The sequence below is a fragment of the Camponotus vicinus genome, unplaced genomic scaffold (assembly GCF_025532165.1).
Source record: "Camponotus vicinus isolate PSW18456_S1 unplaced genomic scaffold, iyCamVici1.0 SCAF_13, whole genome shotgun sequence".
Lineage (NCBI taxonomy): Eukaryota > Metazoa > Arthropoda > Insecta > Hymenoptera > Formicidae > Camponotus > Camponotus vicinus.
Window position 1 is genome coordinate 6830817 of NW_028141949.1, and position 16782 is coordinate 6847598.

Consider the following 16782-nt stretch of genomic DNA (forward strand, 5'->3'; position numbering starts at 1 on the left):
TAGAAAACTTACAAAGATATGCAGGGGATCCACCAAAAGCTCTGCTCTTTGCCAAAGTCGTTACCTTCTTGCAGAGTTTCGGGCAATTCTTGATTTAAGGTTTCCGGTAATGTTAAGGTCAAGAATGCATCCACGAATGACAAAAGGCCAAGAACTGTCAAGGGCAAAGATGGATGGACGTCGGCCTGAAAATGTTGATCATCGAATATCATTAAGCATCTACCTTCGATTTTTTACGAACGATGGATAAAATCTGACGGGAAAAAAATTTCTTCCGTCACATTTTTCTCGGAATACTCACCAAATAAATCACGTAAGGTCCAATGATGTGAGCGAAGTAGCCAATAATGTGAATCAGAGACACACCTTGCGCTCGCACTACGGTCGGCAGCATTTCAGCCGCGTATTGGAAACCAATATTCGCGGCGACATTGACACCAAGGCGCGCCAAGATCGCCATGGTGACGGTTAGTACACCTGTAACGTCACATCGCAAGGATATGTAAATCCGTCGTGCAAGTAGTGTCATTTGCGTTGAATTGCAATTTAACGAGATAAAATGTAGATCTCCAAGATCGTAAAACGCGATAGAGAGAGAAAAATATAATTTTATCTTTTAATTTACGTTAATGGAGCGATTTTCCGCGATAAAGTAAATAAATCTCTGTGAGATGAGATCAGTTATTGCGACAGTTATATAACTTACCAGGAGGAGTGGCGAGGGCGATGAAAGAGAAAATACCGCACAAAAACATAGAAGCGAAACCCATCCATCGTCTGCCCCATCTGTCAAGGAATAGCGCCAGCAAAATCGCTGCCGGAAGCTCCGTCATCGCGGCTATGGAGAACGACGTGAACACGTCGGGATGCAATAGCTTCATGTTCCAAACGTGTCCGTCGAATACCCAAACCATCAAGAACCTAAAAGCCAGATTCTCGATCAATAACTGTTTCAAATGGAAGTAAAGTAAAGCGAAATTAATCATCTCGGCAACTCACTCACCAATAAACGACGAGTACGATAGTAATACGAGCTAGCCGAGGCAATTTGAAGAGATCCAATACGGTGTACTGATTATGCGATTGATCTTTCTCGATTAAATTCTTGCAGCTCTTCTCAAACTCTTCGAACACCTCCTGCTTCACTTCCTTGCCGTTAACTTTCGCGAATTTCTTTAGCATCTCGATCGCCTTGTCAATCTTGCCGCTCATAATGTACCATCTAATCAACAGAGTACGGGTCAATTATATTATACATCTACAAATGAGTTTCATAAAAGATAATTAAAGTCACAAATTCGATATGATACGTAATGGTACATACAACGTATAATGTAATAACAATTACCGTGCACTTTCTGGAACTATCCATGGACTGAGGAAAGCGACGATCATCGGAAATGCGGTAACGACACTTAAAATTCTCCAATTTGCGATCCAATATGCGACCCATGGCAGGATACTAGCGGCGAAAGCAAAGTAAATTCCGAAGGACATGTTCGCCACCAGAGTTCTATATTTCGGACCAACGTACTCGATCACTGCGATCAGAATCATATGAATCAATAATCGTGCGATTGAAATTATTAACGAATGAAATTTTCATCGAAAATTTACTTTGAGAATTTGGAACAAGTAATTAAAGTAATTTTAATCCAAAAGCTATCGATTATAATAAAAAATACACAAGTTCTTCAAATACCTATTTACACTACACTCCTTAATAAGCTGCTTTGTTCAGATAAAAAACTTATTTAAAGATTTTTCGTAATTTTTCGAGTAATATCTTGTTCAGTAACTTTGTATTCGTCAAGATGACCCATACCGATAATGAAAAGAACATTGAAGCAGTTGTCGAATGATGAACCGACGACCATCCTCGCGATACAGAAGGTCAAGAAGCTGTTGCAGAAGGCTGTCGCGATGGAGGCGAAGAAGCCTACCGCGTTACAGGACACTAATGCTGGGATTCTGCCATAATGATCGGCTATATAGCCGAATATTAGACCGCCGATGATGCTGCCGACGAAGAAGGCCGACTGGGCCGCGGAACCGAGAAAAGTCTTGTCGCAAACCCATTCGAGCTAACAAAAAATATAATACGTATTGTTTATAATAATTATAATATTTATATAATTATATTATTTTATATTATATAATATAATATATATATTTATATTATATAATTATATAATTTATATAATTATAATATTGTTTATAATAATTATAATAATTATTAATCGACGCAGAGATAACTGTTATCAATAGGCGAATTATCACAGATTATATATATCACAGATTTGATATCAAAATAATTTTTCTATAATTACATATACAGGGTGTCCCAGACCACCCGTACACCCCTTTTAAAATAAAAATAAATGGCTTTTGTCAAAAATCGCGAACAATTTTTAAGTAAATCGGGTACGCTCTATCAAATGGTGATATTTTCAACTTTTGATTCCGACCGGAAATACGCCATCCGGATCGGAAGTTGAATTTTTTTAGGGGAACATGCTACTTTTTATTACAGATTCGAATTGTACGTGAAAAAATAAGAAACTTTTGTATCAAACGTTTTTTCTGAAAATGCCTCTGTCAATCTTAAAATTGACCTTGAAAGTAACTGTAATGAACTTTCAATAATTAATATTTCTATTATTATTACAAAAATCATTACATGGAATAGGATTTCTTTATTTAATTTACTGCGCTCTAGCTTCTCACAAGTGCGTGAGCTCATGCTCAGGGACACCCTGTATAATTATATCGCACACATTAGAGAGAGAGAAGTCATATTTTACTATCAAACTATCAGTATAAAATCCAAGTTTTTCGTAAGATGCTGTTTCTCGATTATTGAAAACATATTACTCGACCATCGTCATATTGGTATTAATAGTGATCGGTTTTCCCAACATTATATAATATATTAAAAAAAAAGCGATATATAAACGACGCTTCTGATACAGGTTTTAATACTTTTTTAATACTTAAAAAAAGAGCATGTTAAAGTTAAATAATTTTCGAGAGAAACAAAAAAAGAAAATAATAAAATACGCGCAATATTTGATTGATATTACCACTTTGCCGATCGTGACAATTTATCAATTGATTAACTTCGGCAACGCATGCAATAAAAAGGATTTATGCACGTAAAATGATAATGTCTTGCATGATAATGTTCTTACCTCGGCAGCGATCGAGTCATATGGAATCATCGTATGGTTGAAGTTCCATCCTTTCTTGCAACTGATTATCGGCCACGACGGATCGGCCTGTCTGATACCCTGCTCGAGCAATTCGGTGTAATTTACATCATACATGTAACATCTCGAGAACCACGTGGCGCTTTCTAGCTGCAGTTCCTTCTGGGTAGCCGGAGGTATCGCTATCGCGATCCTGTGGACAATGAACGATTTTAATATAAACAACGATATAACCGTGATATATTATCTCTTGTAATTGATAATAAAAGTTATTTATTTAATGCGTCAAATAAATGACGTATTACTAGAGATGCTTCATTTAAGATTGATATTATTTACATGAAAATTACAATAAATTAGCGAAATAGCAGTGCCGGTTTTATTGATTCTGTTTTCGAAGACATGCCATTTCTATGTAAAAACATGAAATATCTATATACGCACATCTTTTCGCATAATAATTCCAGAAACGTTATTTTATTCCGCAAACATGTATCTGTTATTTCTTGGATATTTGTAATGCAATATATTCGCAATAGCAAATGCTTTCGATTCCTATCTGAGATTATCATCTCAAGTCATCGTAAATTTATTTTGCACAATTATTATTATTATTGTTATAAAATCGTGACTGACTCCAACATTTTCGATATATCCCGGAGCTTCGATGGGAAGCTAAAGACATATAAAAATCCATCCTAGGCGTCTTTAAACAAGGAGAGGAAACATCTTCTCTGTCTAAACATTTTTCGCTCGTCCTCTCTTCCTCGAGTTTCAGTTGGAATCTCCTCGAGATCGACAGCCAAAACTGGTTTTCTGTATAATATCAGGCGTGGAGAAACTACTGATCGACTAATCTGAACCACAAACCATCGCACCGGTGGGTTTTCCTTCACGATAGTCATGTCTTTTGTCTCTGCATCGTTTCTGGATATGCGCCGTTAAAAACATTAGACAACTTAAATCTCTCTTATTTTCTATTATAGTCGCAAATTTTTTCTAACAGTATTTTTACGAGGAAATATTATGAATTTAACTTTTAACGAAAAATTTATTTATCAGTAAAATGTAATATGGCTCAAATTCTGAAATTGCGCTCATCAAATAAGCCAAAATTTAATCTTATACAAAATTGTTCACGATTTTTATTTTGTTACGCGTATATAAATAAAGAAAAAATTTAATTATGTCTTATTAATCCATTTACAACGGAAATTATCCTACAAGAAATGTAACATTATAATTATAAGTGTAATTATCCTACAAGAAATGTAACATAATTATAAGTGTAATAATTTCTGATGGAGAAACACTTTTTTCGCGAAACAAAAACGGAATTATTCGATTGATTTGCGTTAAATGCGGAAAAAGGAATCTATCTTTATCATGCCGTATTTCTTAGTTGACGCAATCATTGCAAGAGTCGGAAATACCACGCTTTTCATTATTCATACTTTCTATTTTGAAAGACACAAGGTTACTCAATTTGGGGAAAATCTAATAGTACTAAAAAAAAGTCCCGTTTAAAGCAAAATGAGAGTTTTATGATTGCACTAATTGAATAGATAGAATAATTTGTGTGCGTGTGTGTAGATAAAATGATAAAATGTTATTATTGAAACTTCACAGACTATACACATCTAGTGAAGTGATTATATATTTTATATGTATAATATTTCATCAATATGAAATATACATGTTAAATTTCGAAAAATTTAATTAGGCAAGATTTAATTACGCAATGCAACATCTTTTAAAGAAAGTTAATTTATGAAAATTCTCAAATTTTTAATCATTAGTCATTTGAAAATTCTTAACTTAATTCTTAAATTCTTAAAAATTCTTAACTTTTAATCATCATTTTGAAAATTAATCAATGTCTTCATTTATATATAAATAAAAAGCAATGCGAGGAATTTGAGACATTTGTATACAAATAACCTGCAATCTACATATAAATTAATTAAGGTCAAAGTCAGCTCGAAGCGACTGAACTTGAACTGTCATTATGAATTAAAAATGAAGAGAATTTCACTCCTATTATTTTCTACGTTATTTTAAGATTCTTAAATCTCGAATTATGCGAAGAATTCTTTCGAATCTTGAAAATAGTTTATTTATCCTTTCAATCATGTCTATGCCTAGATATTTTCTGCACTGTCTTATAAATTTTTAATTGCTTCATTTACAGAAATTATCTGAACTTCTGCTTATATTCTTCTTTTATTTATAATAATTATCTAAATATTGTTTATTTTTTTGCATTTGTTTCAATTGCATACTTTAATTTTTAAGCATCGCTGCAGAAAAAGAAATTATCTCTTCGTTGAAACTCACTTTTCATGATCAGTGAAATTCCAGGGTTCCAGCTCTGGTACAGCGCACCAATATTCGGCGGGTACGAGAGTGAGGAAGAACTGCGCGAAGTATAAAAAGGAGTAAACGATTGTGAAGGGTAAGAGCAGAATGAACAGGAACAACTGGTATTTGCTCGCTTCGCCGACATATGGTAGGATGTCGTCAAAAGTCTCGATCTTCGGGGGACCGTTGCCCTCCTCAACTTTCGTGGACCCGGTCATGACCGTCGTCTGAAAAATGGCAAGAATGTATTCTTTTTCTCTCTCGCTCTTTTTTCGTAATTTCCTTAAAAGATTTATCACAATTAAATCGCCAATATTTTACAGGTCGTCGAATATACAAGTATTTATATGAATATAATCGCTGGAATGCGAGAAATGTTAATGTCATGAAGAAATAAAGAGAAGCGATATGTCGAGACAAAATACCGGCAGGTATTATTCCAGTAATAAGCAAAAAATTTGTTTTTCTTTTTTTTCAGATGAAAATGAGCGAAGTAAACAAAGAACTAAACAAAAGACTCTGGTAATTTATGAAAACTACAGCTATTTAACTAAGATGGAAGCTACAGCTATTTAACTAAATGTTCAATAATTATGTCGAAACAATATTATGTTGAAAAAACAAGAATTATAAACCGGGTGACTCACAACCTCCGTGAAATATTTTAATAGCGTATTAAAATTTGTTTTTCTTTTATTTTTTTCAGATAAAAATGAGCGAAAAGAACATAGAAATAAACAAAAGACTCTGGTAATTTATGGAAACTATAGCTATTTAACTAAGATGGAAGCTACAGCTATTTAACTAAATGTTCAATAATTATATCGAAACAATATTATGTTGAAAAAACAAGAACTATATACCGGATGTCTCACAACCTCCGTGAAATATTTTAATAGCGTATTCTAGAGAGTTCCTAGCTATTCAAAGGAGATGCTCGATGCATGATCGCATCTTCAAAAGATTAGCAACGATCACAGGAGAAATGATAAAAAAATCCAGTCAAAATTTATTAAGACGTACACGATTATGCATACAAATGGAAGGAGGACATTTCGAGCATCTCTTTTGAATAGCCAAGAAAAAAATAGCAAATGAATGTATTTTTGCTTACAATATTTATATGAAAACTAATTTATTATTATTATTCTCAAAATTGTTGCATTTAAAAAAAAAATAAATTATGAGAGATTAATAAAAAATCAAAGGATTCAATTTAATTAAAAACAAAATAAAATTAAATCATCGCAAAAAATAGGTTTAATTATTAAAGCCACATAAGTTCATTTCTCTCTTAAAATCTGAAAAGGCAAGAAAAATAATAATAAATTAATCCACAATTAGTCCACAATATTTTTGTGATTAAAAAGAAATGTACCTCGATTTCCAAATGTATGAAAATATTAGATTTTATAATTCTATTTAAATGTGATAATTAATCAACTATTTAAATTTTTATTTAAAAAACAATTAAATTTTTCACATGTTATTTATAATTCGTTAATTAATTAATCGCCATAATGCATGTAACATGACATACACATAAAACACGCATGTAAGAAACGACAAAATAAGATCAACTGTATTACAGTAAAAATTAATATCACCTGACTTGAAAAAAATTAATAACATATGATAGATCAATACGCCTCTACGTATATGTAGTTATGGGCCTGTTTTACGCGATATCACTCGCAAAATTTGATCACTTATAACTTGAAAATTATTGTAGCCTCAATATTTTGTTAGAATTTTTACTCTATTTTATCAGAATACTCTATTATTTAAAGTATTTTACGGAGGTTGTGAAACACTCTGTATATTAAAAAAAAAACTGTCTGCTTGTTAAATGATAAACGGTTCAATAAATATATGATAAAGAAATAGGTAATGTCACATAATTATGACGTAATACAATACTAAAATGCGTATAGATATTAAACAGAAAATATGATATATGCATTACAGCCTTTCCTATTTATTATTTCATAAAATTTCATTATTTTTATACAATTTAATATTCGATTTTTTCCAAAATAAAAATTTTAAACTCTATATTGTTTATATTTGCAAACTACACAGAAAAATCATGGGATCAATCGATAGTATTTTTTGTCTTCTCTTTGAATTGTAAATTAGAACGTTTTAAAAATAAAGGGACTGACTTGAAATATATATTATCCGTAATTCTGGCTTTCTTCTGATAAAAATATACGAAAATTGCTTTCGCATAAATTTAGCATTTATAATATAAGGCGCAAATAATATTATGATGCATACTTATGGAGAATGTAAATTATATTATTAAAATTTACGAGATTTCCTGAGATATCGACATGGTATTGTGTGAACGATTTAAACACCGCATTAATACACAAGTAATTATATAGAATAAATACATCGCTCTTGATACATAGTGAAAAGAAGGCGCATACTATAAAGTCATCGCCGTTAATAATGCTTTCAAATATTCATTAAATACTATATGAATTTAGGAATTAATTTTAGTAAAAATATTTTAACACTATAGGTCAAAAATAATCAAGCAAAAAACACGATATTATTGAAATCATAAACACAATGCAACCTATTATTAACGTATTAACAATTAATTCTTTTATTGATCTAAATTAAGCTTATCGATTTAAATTAATTACTATTGCATTTATTGATTTATAATATTTTACGCGGTTGGTTTATTTATCTTACTGTATCCCATTGATATTCCAATAATTTGCTTTGTTCGTTAAATCGACTCTTGCCTCGTTTCGGATGATCTATCAACCGTAAATATTTCGCAATATTTCTTTATTGTACTATAAGAAATTTTATAAACTATATACAACCATGAACGATTGACTTCAATCAAATAATTAAAAAAAAATGTAATTACATACACTTGATTATTGTTATAATACATGAAAACATTAAATATAATGGCATATAAGAATATAAGAAATACATCCAGAATATAAGACATATTAAATATTGATAATTATCACTTCAATTATCACTTTTTTTATCATGCATTTTTATCATTTATATTCAACATTTTTAACAGTCAAGTTCAAACCGACAATTATCGTCATCAAAATGATATAATTTGAGACGATTAGAAAGAGAACAGTAAAAACTACTTGTCATTTAAAATAAACGTAACAAAAAATTCATAAAGGCATTTTTTACGTTGTATGCACAAAAATAGAAACTGAAAATGGCAAAACGGATAAAATCATTTAAAATTTAGGGAAAAATTAGTAGTCTTTACCTGTTGATTTTTCTCGTGCAAAGTATAATGTAGAGACTCACAAGAAAATGTTATATTCACACAAAAGGAAAAATAAATAATGCACAAAATAAATGAAATTTCACACCTTATACAAAAGGACCATGTGTATGTATAAAAATATAAAGAAAAAGGAGTGAAGAAAAAATATACTCCAAATACGCGATATTACGATAAATACTTGTGTTCACTCACAGATCACGATAGATCGCGATCGAAACCGCGCTTTTCCGATTTTCCGTAACGCGCCTCCAATTTTTCGGATGTACACGCACTACATCGTCGTTTCGTGAGGCGCGTGAACTGGCGGCTGTGCAACCGATTGGTGGGGCTTTATATTCTTCCACCTAGACACAGAAAACCACACTCTTCCCCACTTTGATATGGCGAAGTCGGCGGATCGTACAAACCGCGGATAGATAGACCGAACAACCTGTTCCCGCGCTTTGACGCGAGAACGAGAATGAATCGCGTTCTCCAAGTGACGTCATCGGAGAACGTGAATGCGTAAACGGGGATTTCAATACACATGGGGAAATCAATTTTACGCACGGGCGCCCGGCCTTTTTACCTCCTCTATTCCGCGAACGTCATCGCACGTGACTTTCCTCCGACTTTCCGCGACTCTTCGCATTAACATTACACATCTAAGCGCACTCATGTTGAAGAGAATACTCGGAGAAGGGTGCGAGTGCGCGTCAATCTCGAAGGTGCGCCTTCGAATAAATGTCTCGTGGAAAAGATTCAAGTGACATTAAATCCTAACAATCGCTAAGAGACTTAAAATGTTATGAACTTATACGTAACATATTTTCTGGAAAAATCAATACAGTTTAAAAAAATTTTTTTAAACTATTTAAATTAATCTAAATTACCCCCCATAAGTTTAGTCATTAATAATTTTAATAATTAATTTGATTTTAATAATTAATTAATTTTTAGTAAAAATATGGGATACAAAATATTATTATTTTAGTTGAAAAGAATGGGAAAATATCTTGACCTGAATCTTCAAATGTGTAATCTCAAATGTTCCCTTCGACAAATATGTTATTGAATAAATATCAATAAAAGAGATTACATATCGGAGAATCATAATGATATGAAATAGTTTGGATAATAATCGAATAATATAAGATAGATGAGATTGAAAAGCGATTTAATTAAGTATCTAAACAATTATATAAAGAATTGGCTGTATCGAATAGTTCAATCCCAATGATGATTAATAAGAATTAAAATTATATAAGACTCGAAATATAAAAATAAACAAATCAATTTTAATGGCAATACGAGTCAAGTGTCGATCTTATAACACAGTTACTTATTATACAAACAAATAAGTATAGAACAAATTACAAAGAAAAATTTGCGAACGTTTCGACCTTATTTTTGGGCCATCTTCAGCGTAAAAATGATAATGTGATGAAAAAAAGAAATAACAAAGTTTTACATAGAAGTCAGTTAGAGTTACATAGAAATCAGTTATAAAGTGTGCCGTCTAAAGAAATAATGAATGCCTCGGTTCTTCATTATTTTGACGATGCCTGTAATAAAATCAGTCAAAAATTTTTCAAAGAAAATGAAATAAAAACAAAAATTGAAATAAATTAAATAAATAATATAAACTAATATGAACAAAGATAGGATAAAGTAAACTCAATAAAATTAAACTAAAAAGTTAAGAGGTTAAAAAAAGAATTTTTTGTGTCAATTTTTCAAAAAGTCAAACAGCAAATAAGAATAATTTTAATAAATAAGTAGAAAAATTTCTTGTGTCAATCTTTAAAAGTCAACAGCAAATTAGAATAATATAAATAAATAAACTGAATATAGACTCGTATAGAATTAAAATTAAAAAGTTAAGAAGTTGAACTAAAAATTAAGACTTACTTCCAGGCATCGAAAACAATGACGAGCCATTAGAGACAAATGGAGACAGCCAAACATCTCCGAAGACAATGATCGATAAGACTTGTTCAACCGAATCAATTAGGCTTCAATAATTTAATTAGGCTAACACAATTTATACGTATGCTATTTATACGTACGCGCCACATTTCTTCCTTTCATTACAGTTTTATTTTATTTTGAACCAATGCCTCAAATGTAAATTAAAAAAAAAACATGTTACTATTCTTCGCAAGAAGAAAAGAAGGAAAGAAGAAACATCAAAACATATTTACCGGAATCATAAAGGAATTTGCCATTCGTGAAAAATGTTCGTGTTAAATTTGCATTTGTTATCATTATTAGCATGTATACAGGGTGTTCTTAAAAAATATATAATGCAATAACTTGTAAACGTCAAAAATATCCAACAATAAGTTGGAAAAATTTACACTTTGCAGACATGTTGCGATAGTATAGTGTCAAATCAGTCAAACTTTAGTGTGAGATACTCATACAATTGAGAATCTGTCTGTAAAAGAGAGATTTTCGAATAATGATAACGCAAGAAATGTACGTAATTTTATAATCCAAGATAAATTAAATATATTTCACAATCAAAACGTGGCTTCCAATCTCCGTATCATCATGTCAACGATAAACTTTCAATAATATTATGAGACTGATTACCTGAGACTTATTTCCATATATATACTTCTTTTTCCTACTTTATTTTACAAGTTTAAAAAATCGAGTGTTTGTCAAAAGCAAAAAATCTCATTTTTTTAATAAAAAGAATGCAAAAAAATTTTTTAAAAATTAAAAACAAATTAAAAACAAATTAAATTATGAGATTCGGAACAATGTTGTTCTCATGGACGAAACACGATGATATGATTAGAGAATTATTCCAATTAGAAATCAACAAATGATTAGACGTTTTTAGAAAGGAAAATAATACTAAAATGTAATAAATAACACTAAATATGACAACGATTACAACGACAATTATTTTCGACGACGATGTGTCGTGATTTTACTTCTATTCCAAATCGATCCAATACGATCTTGATAGGAAAAACCCAAGAGACCCGTATAAAACGGTAGACAAAATATCGAGACGCCAAGAAAGACGTCGAAAGGTAAGGTCGGACGATCCGAGAAACCGGTTGATGAAGGCGAAAGACAGTGGAAGAGTGGCAGAAGGAATGCTTAAGCGTCGGTTTTGCGAGGTGGAAGAAAATGAGCGAGATTCTTCATTTGCGCGTGAAGGAAAAGAGGAAAAATTCGAGGAATGCCGGATAATATTCGCGCAACGTGATGTCACGTCCGTCACGGGAATCCAGATTCGTTGTTTTTCTCTCTCGAAATGTCATCACACGCGTATGTCGACACTTAATGCTCTCGCTTTGCGTGCCTTGTTTCATTATATAAACGGCTCGAATCATATGCTTTGATGTGAATGTCTGTAACGGTAGGAAAATTAATAAAAAATATATTTCTTTAATTTTTACAGAAAATAGATTTTTTGATATTTTATTATATCCCTTGACGCAAGATATGCAAATTGCGAAGAGCAAGTCATGAGTCATAAATCTCACATTCTGAGATTTGGTTATCTAAGTGATTATCTATTGCGAAACGAAGGCAGAGCCAAAATAAAACTGCGAACACGTCACATCCCGTAGTGCAATATATATTTATAAAATATACTTTTTTCTAATTGAATTTTAATTGAAAGACACGTAACAAGTTTTTTTTATTGATATTCTTGCTTCGTATAATTATTGAATTGTGATTAGCATTTTAAAATTTTCTTAGAAACAGATGTTTCATTCTTCACTTCACAAACTCATTTAATGTGTTAGCTGAAGATATATCATTAAATTAAATATCATTTAAATTCCAATCAACGTCCAAATTTATCGATTAGAGAGAGGAGGAAAGAGAAAGAGGTGCTTTCGATATAAAATCTTATGTTTTAATAATAAATCAATTATAGAGCTATAAAAAATATTACATAAGCGACGACAGCAAAACAAAATTTAAATTGCTTCGTATTAATACTGACATATCAATGACAATTCAATAAATTTGACGCCATCATAAGTGATATCAAAACGATTTAATTGACACCATCAATGATTTCTGCTCTCTACTTAAATGATCTGCTTGAAAATGTTGCGCTATGAATTTCTCACGTATCAACGTCTTGGGAAACAATTGAAATAATGTACATAAAATGTCTGTACTTCTGTATCTAATCAGCTGTCAGAGAGCGATTACAAGAGGATATAAAGACTACTTGAGAAATTAAAAATGTTAAATAATAATAGTATTATGGTGCGTACATCGAGAATGTATCAGATCCGTGTAATTCGACTGTAGTAAAATAGTGATGCAAACGATCAGAATGTCCAGAGTAACAAGAAAACCTCATTTAGATGACTTAGATTAGAGTCATTTGTCAAAGAATCTATTTAAAATAGATTTAAAGAAGAGTCTAAAGCTTATATTTAATTTAATTTAATTTGTTTTATATTATTTTTTTAATATTACAACGAGATATAACATGTGTGTGCGATAACGGAAATCGCAGCATTTAAAAGGAGCGAAAGTTGGAAGCGCAAAGTTGGTTGTCCTTTTGTTTCTCGACTGGAACGAATTCATCTGTCATGTATAATACGAGTCAAGTGCATCATGCTCGAATAAATGCTTCATGTAACAAAGACACGTGTGTTGAGAGAGGAATTTACTAGACTTCCGCGAATTTATGAATCGACTCTAACCGCAAGGACGTAAGACCTACGGTAGCTCAAGGCGGTAGCTTTTTAACAGGTCGAGTTCAAGTGCACTAATCACGGTAACGGTGGTCCTTAACGAAATGCGAGGTACGCGGCAAGTAATTTCGCGATCATTTAATGATGTAGAGAGAATTTCGGATTTTAAATATACTGTGTATTATTAAGCATTGATAAATCGACGCAATTTAATGTACACTATTATCTTATTTTCGTTACCATTTATCTGATATTTTCAGAAAATTATTTTTATCATTCCTACAAAAAACAAGAAATTCTACATTTTCATAAAATATTTAAAAAAAATTAATTGCAGATATTTAAAAAATATATTATTAAAATATTTTTCGATTGTAATAAGATATTCTTTTTGATTAAAACTGCAATATTTCTTTCGTCTTGCTAGATGAACAATTTTTCACTCTACTATTCTTTTATTTCTCTCTCTATTTACTTTTGTGATCAAAAGATTTTGATTTGTATAGATTCAAGCAAAGTATAAAAATCGTCTTTTTATGAGAGATAGTATTTTATTTTCTTTTTCATCTATTGTTTTAACGACTTTTCTTTTCTTCGTGACAAGTCTTTGACCTATCAATATATCTCGTTAGTAAATTATATTTATCTATTATATTTAGCCATTAATAAAAAAATAACTAATTTCCTTCATGATTTTAGTAAATAAATTCCTGTAATTTAATATGATAAATGATGATTCTATAATGAATGCTTTACAAACGAACAAAATTCGCAATTGTTAGTAAGGCCACAGTTTTAAGTTCCATAAAAATATTAATATATCAAGTAAAAACAAAATCAGATCGAGGTTAACTATATATAAAGACCTTTATATAATTTATTTTTTTATCTTTTAATTCATTTTATTCATTTATTTACGTAAATTGTGAATTTTTTGATGTCTTATTTTTATCATAAAGTAATTATGTGTATGCATGTACTGTTATCTTATTAAGAATCTATTTGTGTCTCTTAAAAGCATGTGTTTCAAAACGTTTTTACATATAATTAAAGATAAATATGTATCTTGAAAGCCACAATAAATAATACTCGACGAAATAACGTTAATTGTTACCAACACTTGTGACTCAAAGATTTGATCGAGATTTGCATGCATAATTTATGAGGCAAAATATGGTAGTTTCTGATCATCGTTTACCGATGGTGTTTCTGACTTAGCCCACTACGAAGAAAGCAATTAACAACCAGACAAGTAAATCGTTATTTATTATAGGATTTAGATAGCAGTTATATGAGAGAACGTCTTCTTGTAGTGAATATAGAACGGCAATTAATTTCGCTCAAGCATAGAAGATCCGACGGAGATGAGTATCATGAGTATCATCGTAACATTTCGTTAATAAATTGCAAGAATATAATAGACGGCAAATACATAATTCGTCGCAAACAGAACTATATCTGGCAGCAGATTTCTTTTAACGTATAAATGCTAAAAACAAAATTAAAAAGAATGATAATTCAATAATGAATTCAATAATATCAGAGGATAACATCTGATTCTCTCATGACAAAATTAAAGCTAATAAACAAGAAATACTCAAAAATTACGAATTTATAATTTTTTGCGAAGATATGATTCTTTATACGTTTATTAATTTTACGAATTAAATAATAGCTTATTTTTTGTGACGTTAATTTAATTATTATAGAATAAACTACTATAGAAATTATTATAGAATTTAATTAATATAGAATAAATTACTCTCCATTCACATTTCCTTTTTAATTCGACAATTTCATTACAAGGTTGTAATACAAGAGGTCGAAGCCACTCACAGCAGTCGCGATTATTTCGATTCATTGTAGCATTATAAATCACGACGTAAATTGTGAGTAGCAAACAAATTTAGACTGTACAAAAAATCAGGAATAGTAGTGCAAAAAAGTATGGACACATTCACATTTTCGCACATTAAATTCAATGTCGTTCAGAAACAAAGACGCGCGATCCTTTATGGAAGGGTTTTTTTTGCCGAATCTAGGAAATGTATTGCAACCTCCGATTGCGCGCGCGCGCGCGCATAGAAGAATCTTAAATATGCACGCGTTTATATAACTGCCGCATTCACGGAATATTCTCGGTTGCAAATTCCGTATAGAGTAGGGTTTTCCAAGATACAACCAAAACGTGCTAACGACATGGTCATCTATTTTCAAGTACAGAATATGCAAAATCGGCTGAAACAACGAAAGCCTCGTCGAGATATCGATCGGATGTGGTCTCGAGAGAGCAAACCACACAACAATTCCACACTATCGGCGATGTATCTACAATGGAGATTTCAAGAAAATTTTCCGACCTGACGTAATTAATCACCGAGTACTTTAATCGACACGTGTTCTGCGATATCTACCAAACATCACGATTATTTTCTGTCGTTACACTATGTTTTGTCAAACGACATAATTGTTCTTATTATTAAGCTCGATATGATAAATTTGCCTCACTGTGTAAAATATCTATATATACCAGATAGCAAACGAGAAAGGGGACAAATATTACCTTTGAGACAATCTGAAGAACACCTTTTGCATTTTTTGCAGGCCAATCGCCATCTTTATATGCTCTACATACATGATTTAATAAAATAATTGAATAGAAAACGCGATATGATGTCAAAATAAAAAAACAAATATTATAATATAATATTATAATATAATATTCCAAACAAATTATTTATTATTTAATAACTATTTAAATATAATAATTACTACAATTTTGAAGATTGCAAGTTTCTATTTCACCACCAAAAATATGCAAGTATTATTATCTATATTTTAAGGCAGAATTCCTCATCTTACAGATCAATAATCGCGAGGATCATTTTTTTATTTTTAGCAGTAGCAGAGTCATTTCACGTGACCTAATCTAATCCTCGTTCTCACTCCTTTAGTTCGTCCTCCTTTAGGAAGTCCTTGAAAATGTCAATGCGGTCACACTCGACTGGCTCACTCGATAGTACACGGAATCTACTTGCTCTGAAAAACTGAATTGGTTGTTTCATCGCTAGTATCGCCGAGAATCGATGCCAATCATAGCTGTATTCAGTATCCTATTTCTTTAATATTGCAGATTATAATTATAGATTTATATGCTCTACATATGATTTAATAAAATAATCGAATAGAAAACGCGATATGATGTCAAAATAAAAAAAAAAAATATTATAATATAATATTATAATATAATATTCCA

The 16782-nt window shown here is 31.0% G+C and overlaps 1 protein-coding gene across 5 annotated transcripts in view; it reads right to left on the reverse strand.

Moving 5' to 3' along the window:
* LOC145964422 (carcinine transporter) overlaps nt 1-16782 on the reverse strand; it is a 37138-nt gene that overhangs the window by 2507 nt on the left and 17849 nt on the right. For 2 of the 5 annotated variants that reach the window (XR_014436457.1, XM_083087152.1), the window contains exons 1-9: nt 10750-10805; nt 5547-5797; nt 3192-3402; nt 1826-2084; nt 1349-1541; nt 1004-1222; nt 707-921; nt 302-477; nt 13-185 (exon numbers count right to left, since the gene is read on the reverse strand). Coding sequence is in view for 4 of the 5 variants with exons in the window: in XM_083087152.1 (XP_082943278.1) it covers nt 13-185; nt 302-477; nt 707-921; nt 1004-1222; nt 1349-1541; nt 1826-2084; nt 3192-3402; nt 5547-5797; nt 10750-10779 (1727 nt within the window). In the remaining variant the exon portion in view is untranslated. Of the gene's footprint in view, nt 1-12; nt 186-301; nt 478-706; nt 922-1003; nt 1223-1348; nt 1542-1825; nt 2085-3191; nt 3403-5546; nt 5798-8838; nt 9185-10749; nt 10806-16782 lie in introns of those variants that run through there. The other 3 variants (XM_083087154.1, XM_083087155.1, XM_083087153.1) reach the window with 2 other exon arrangements.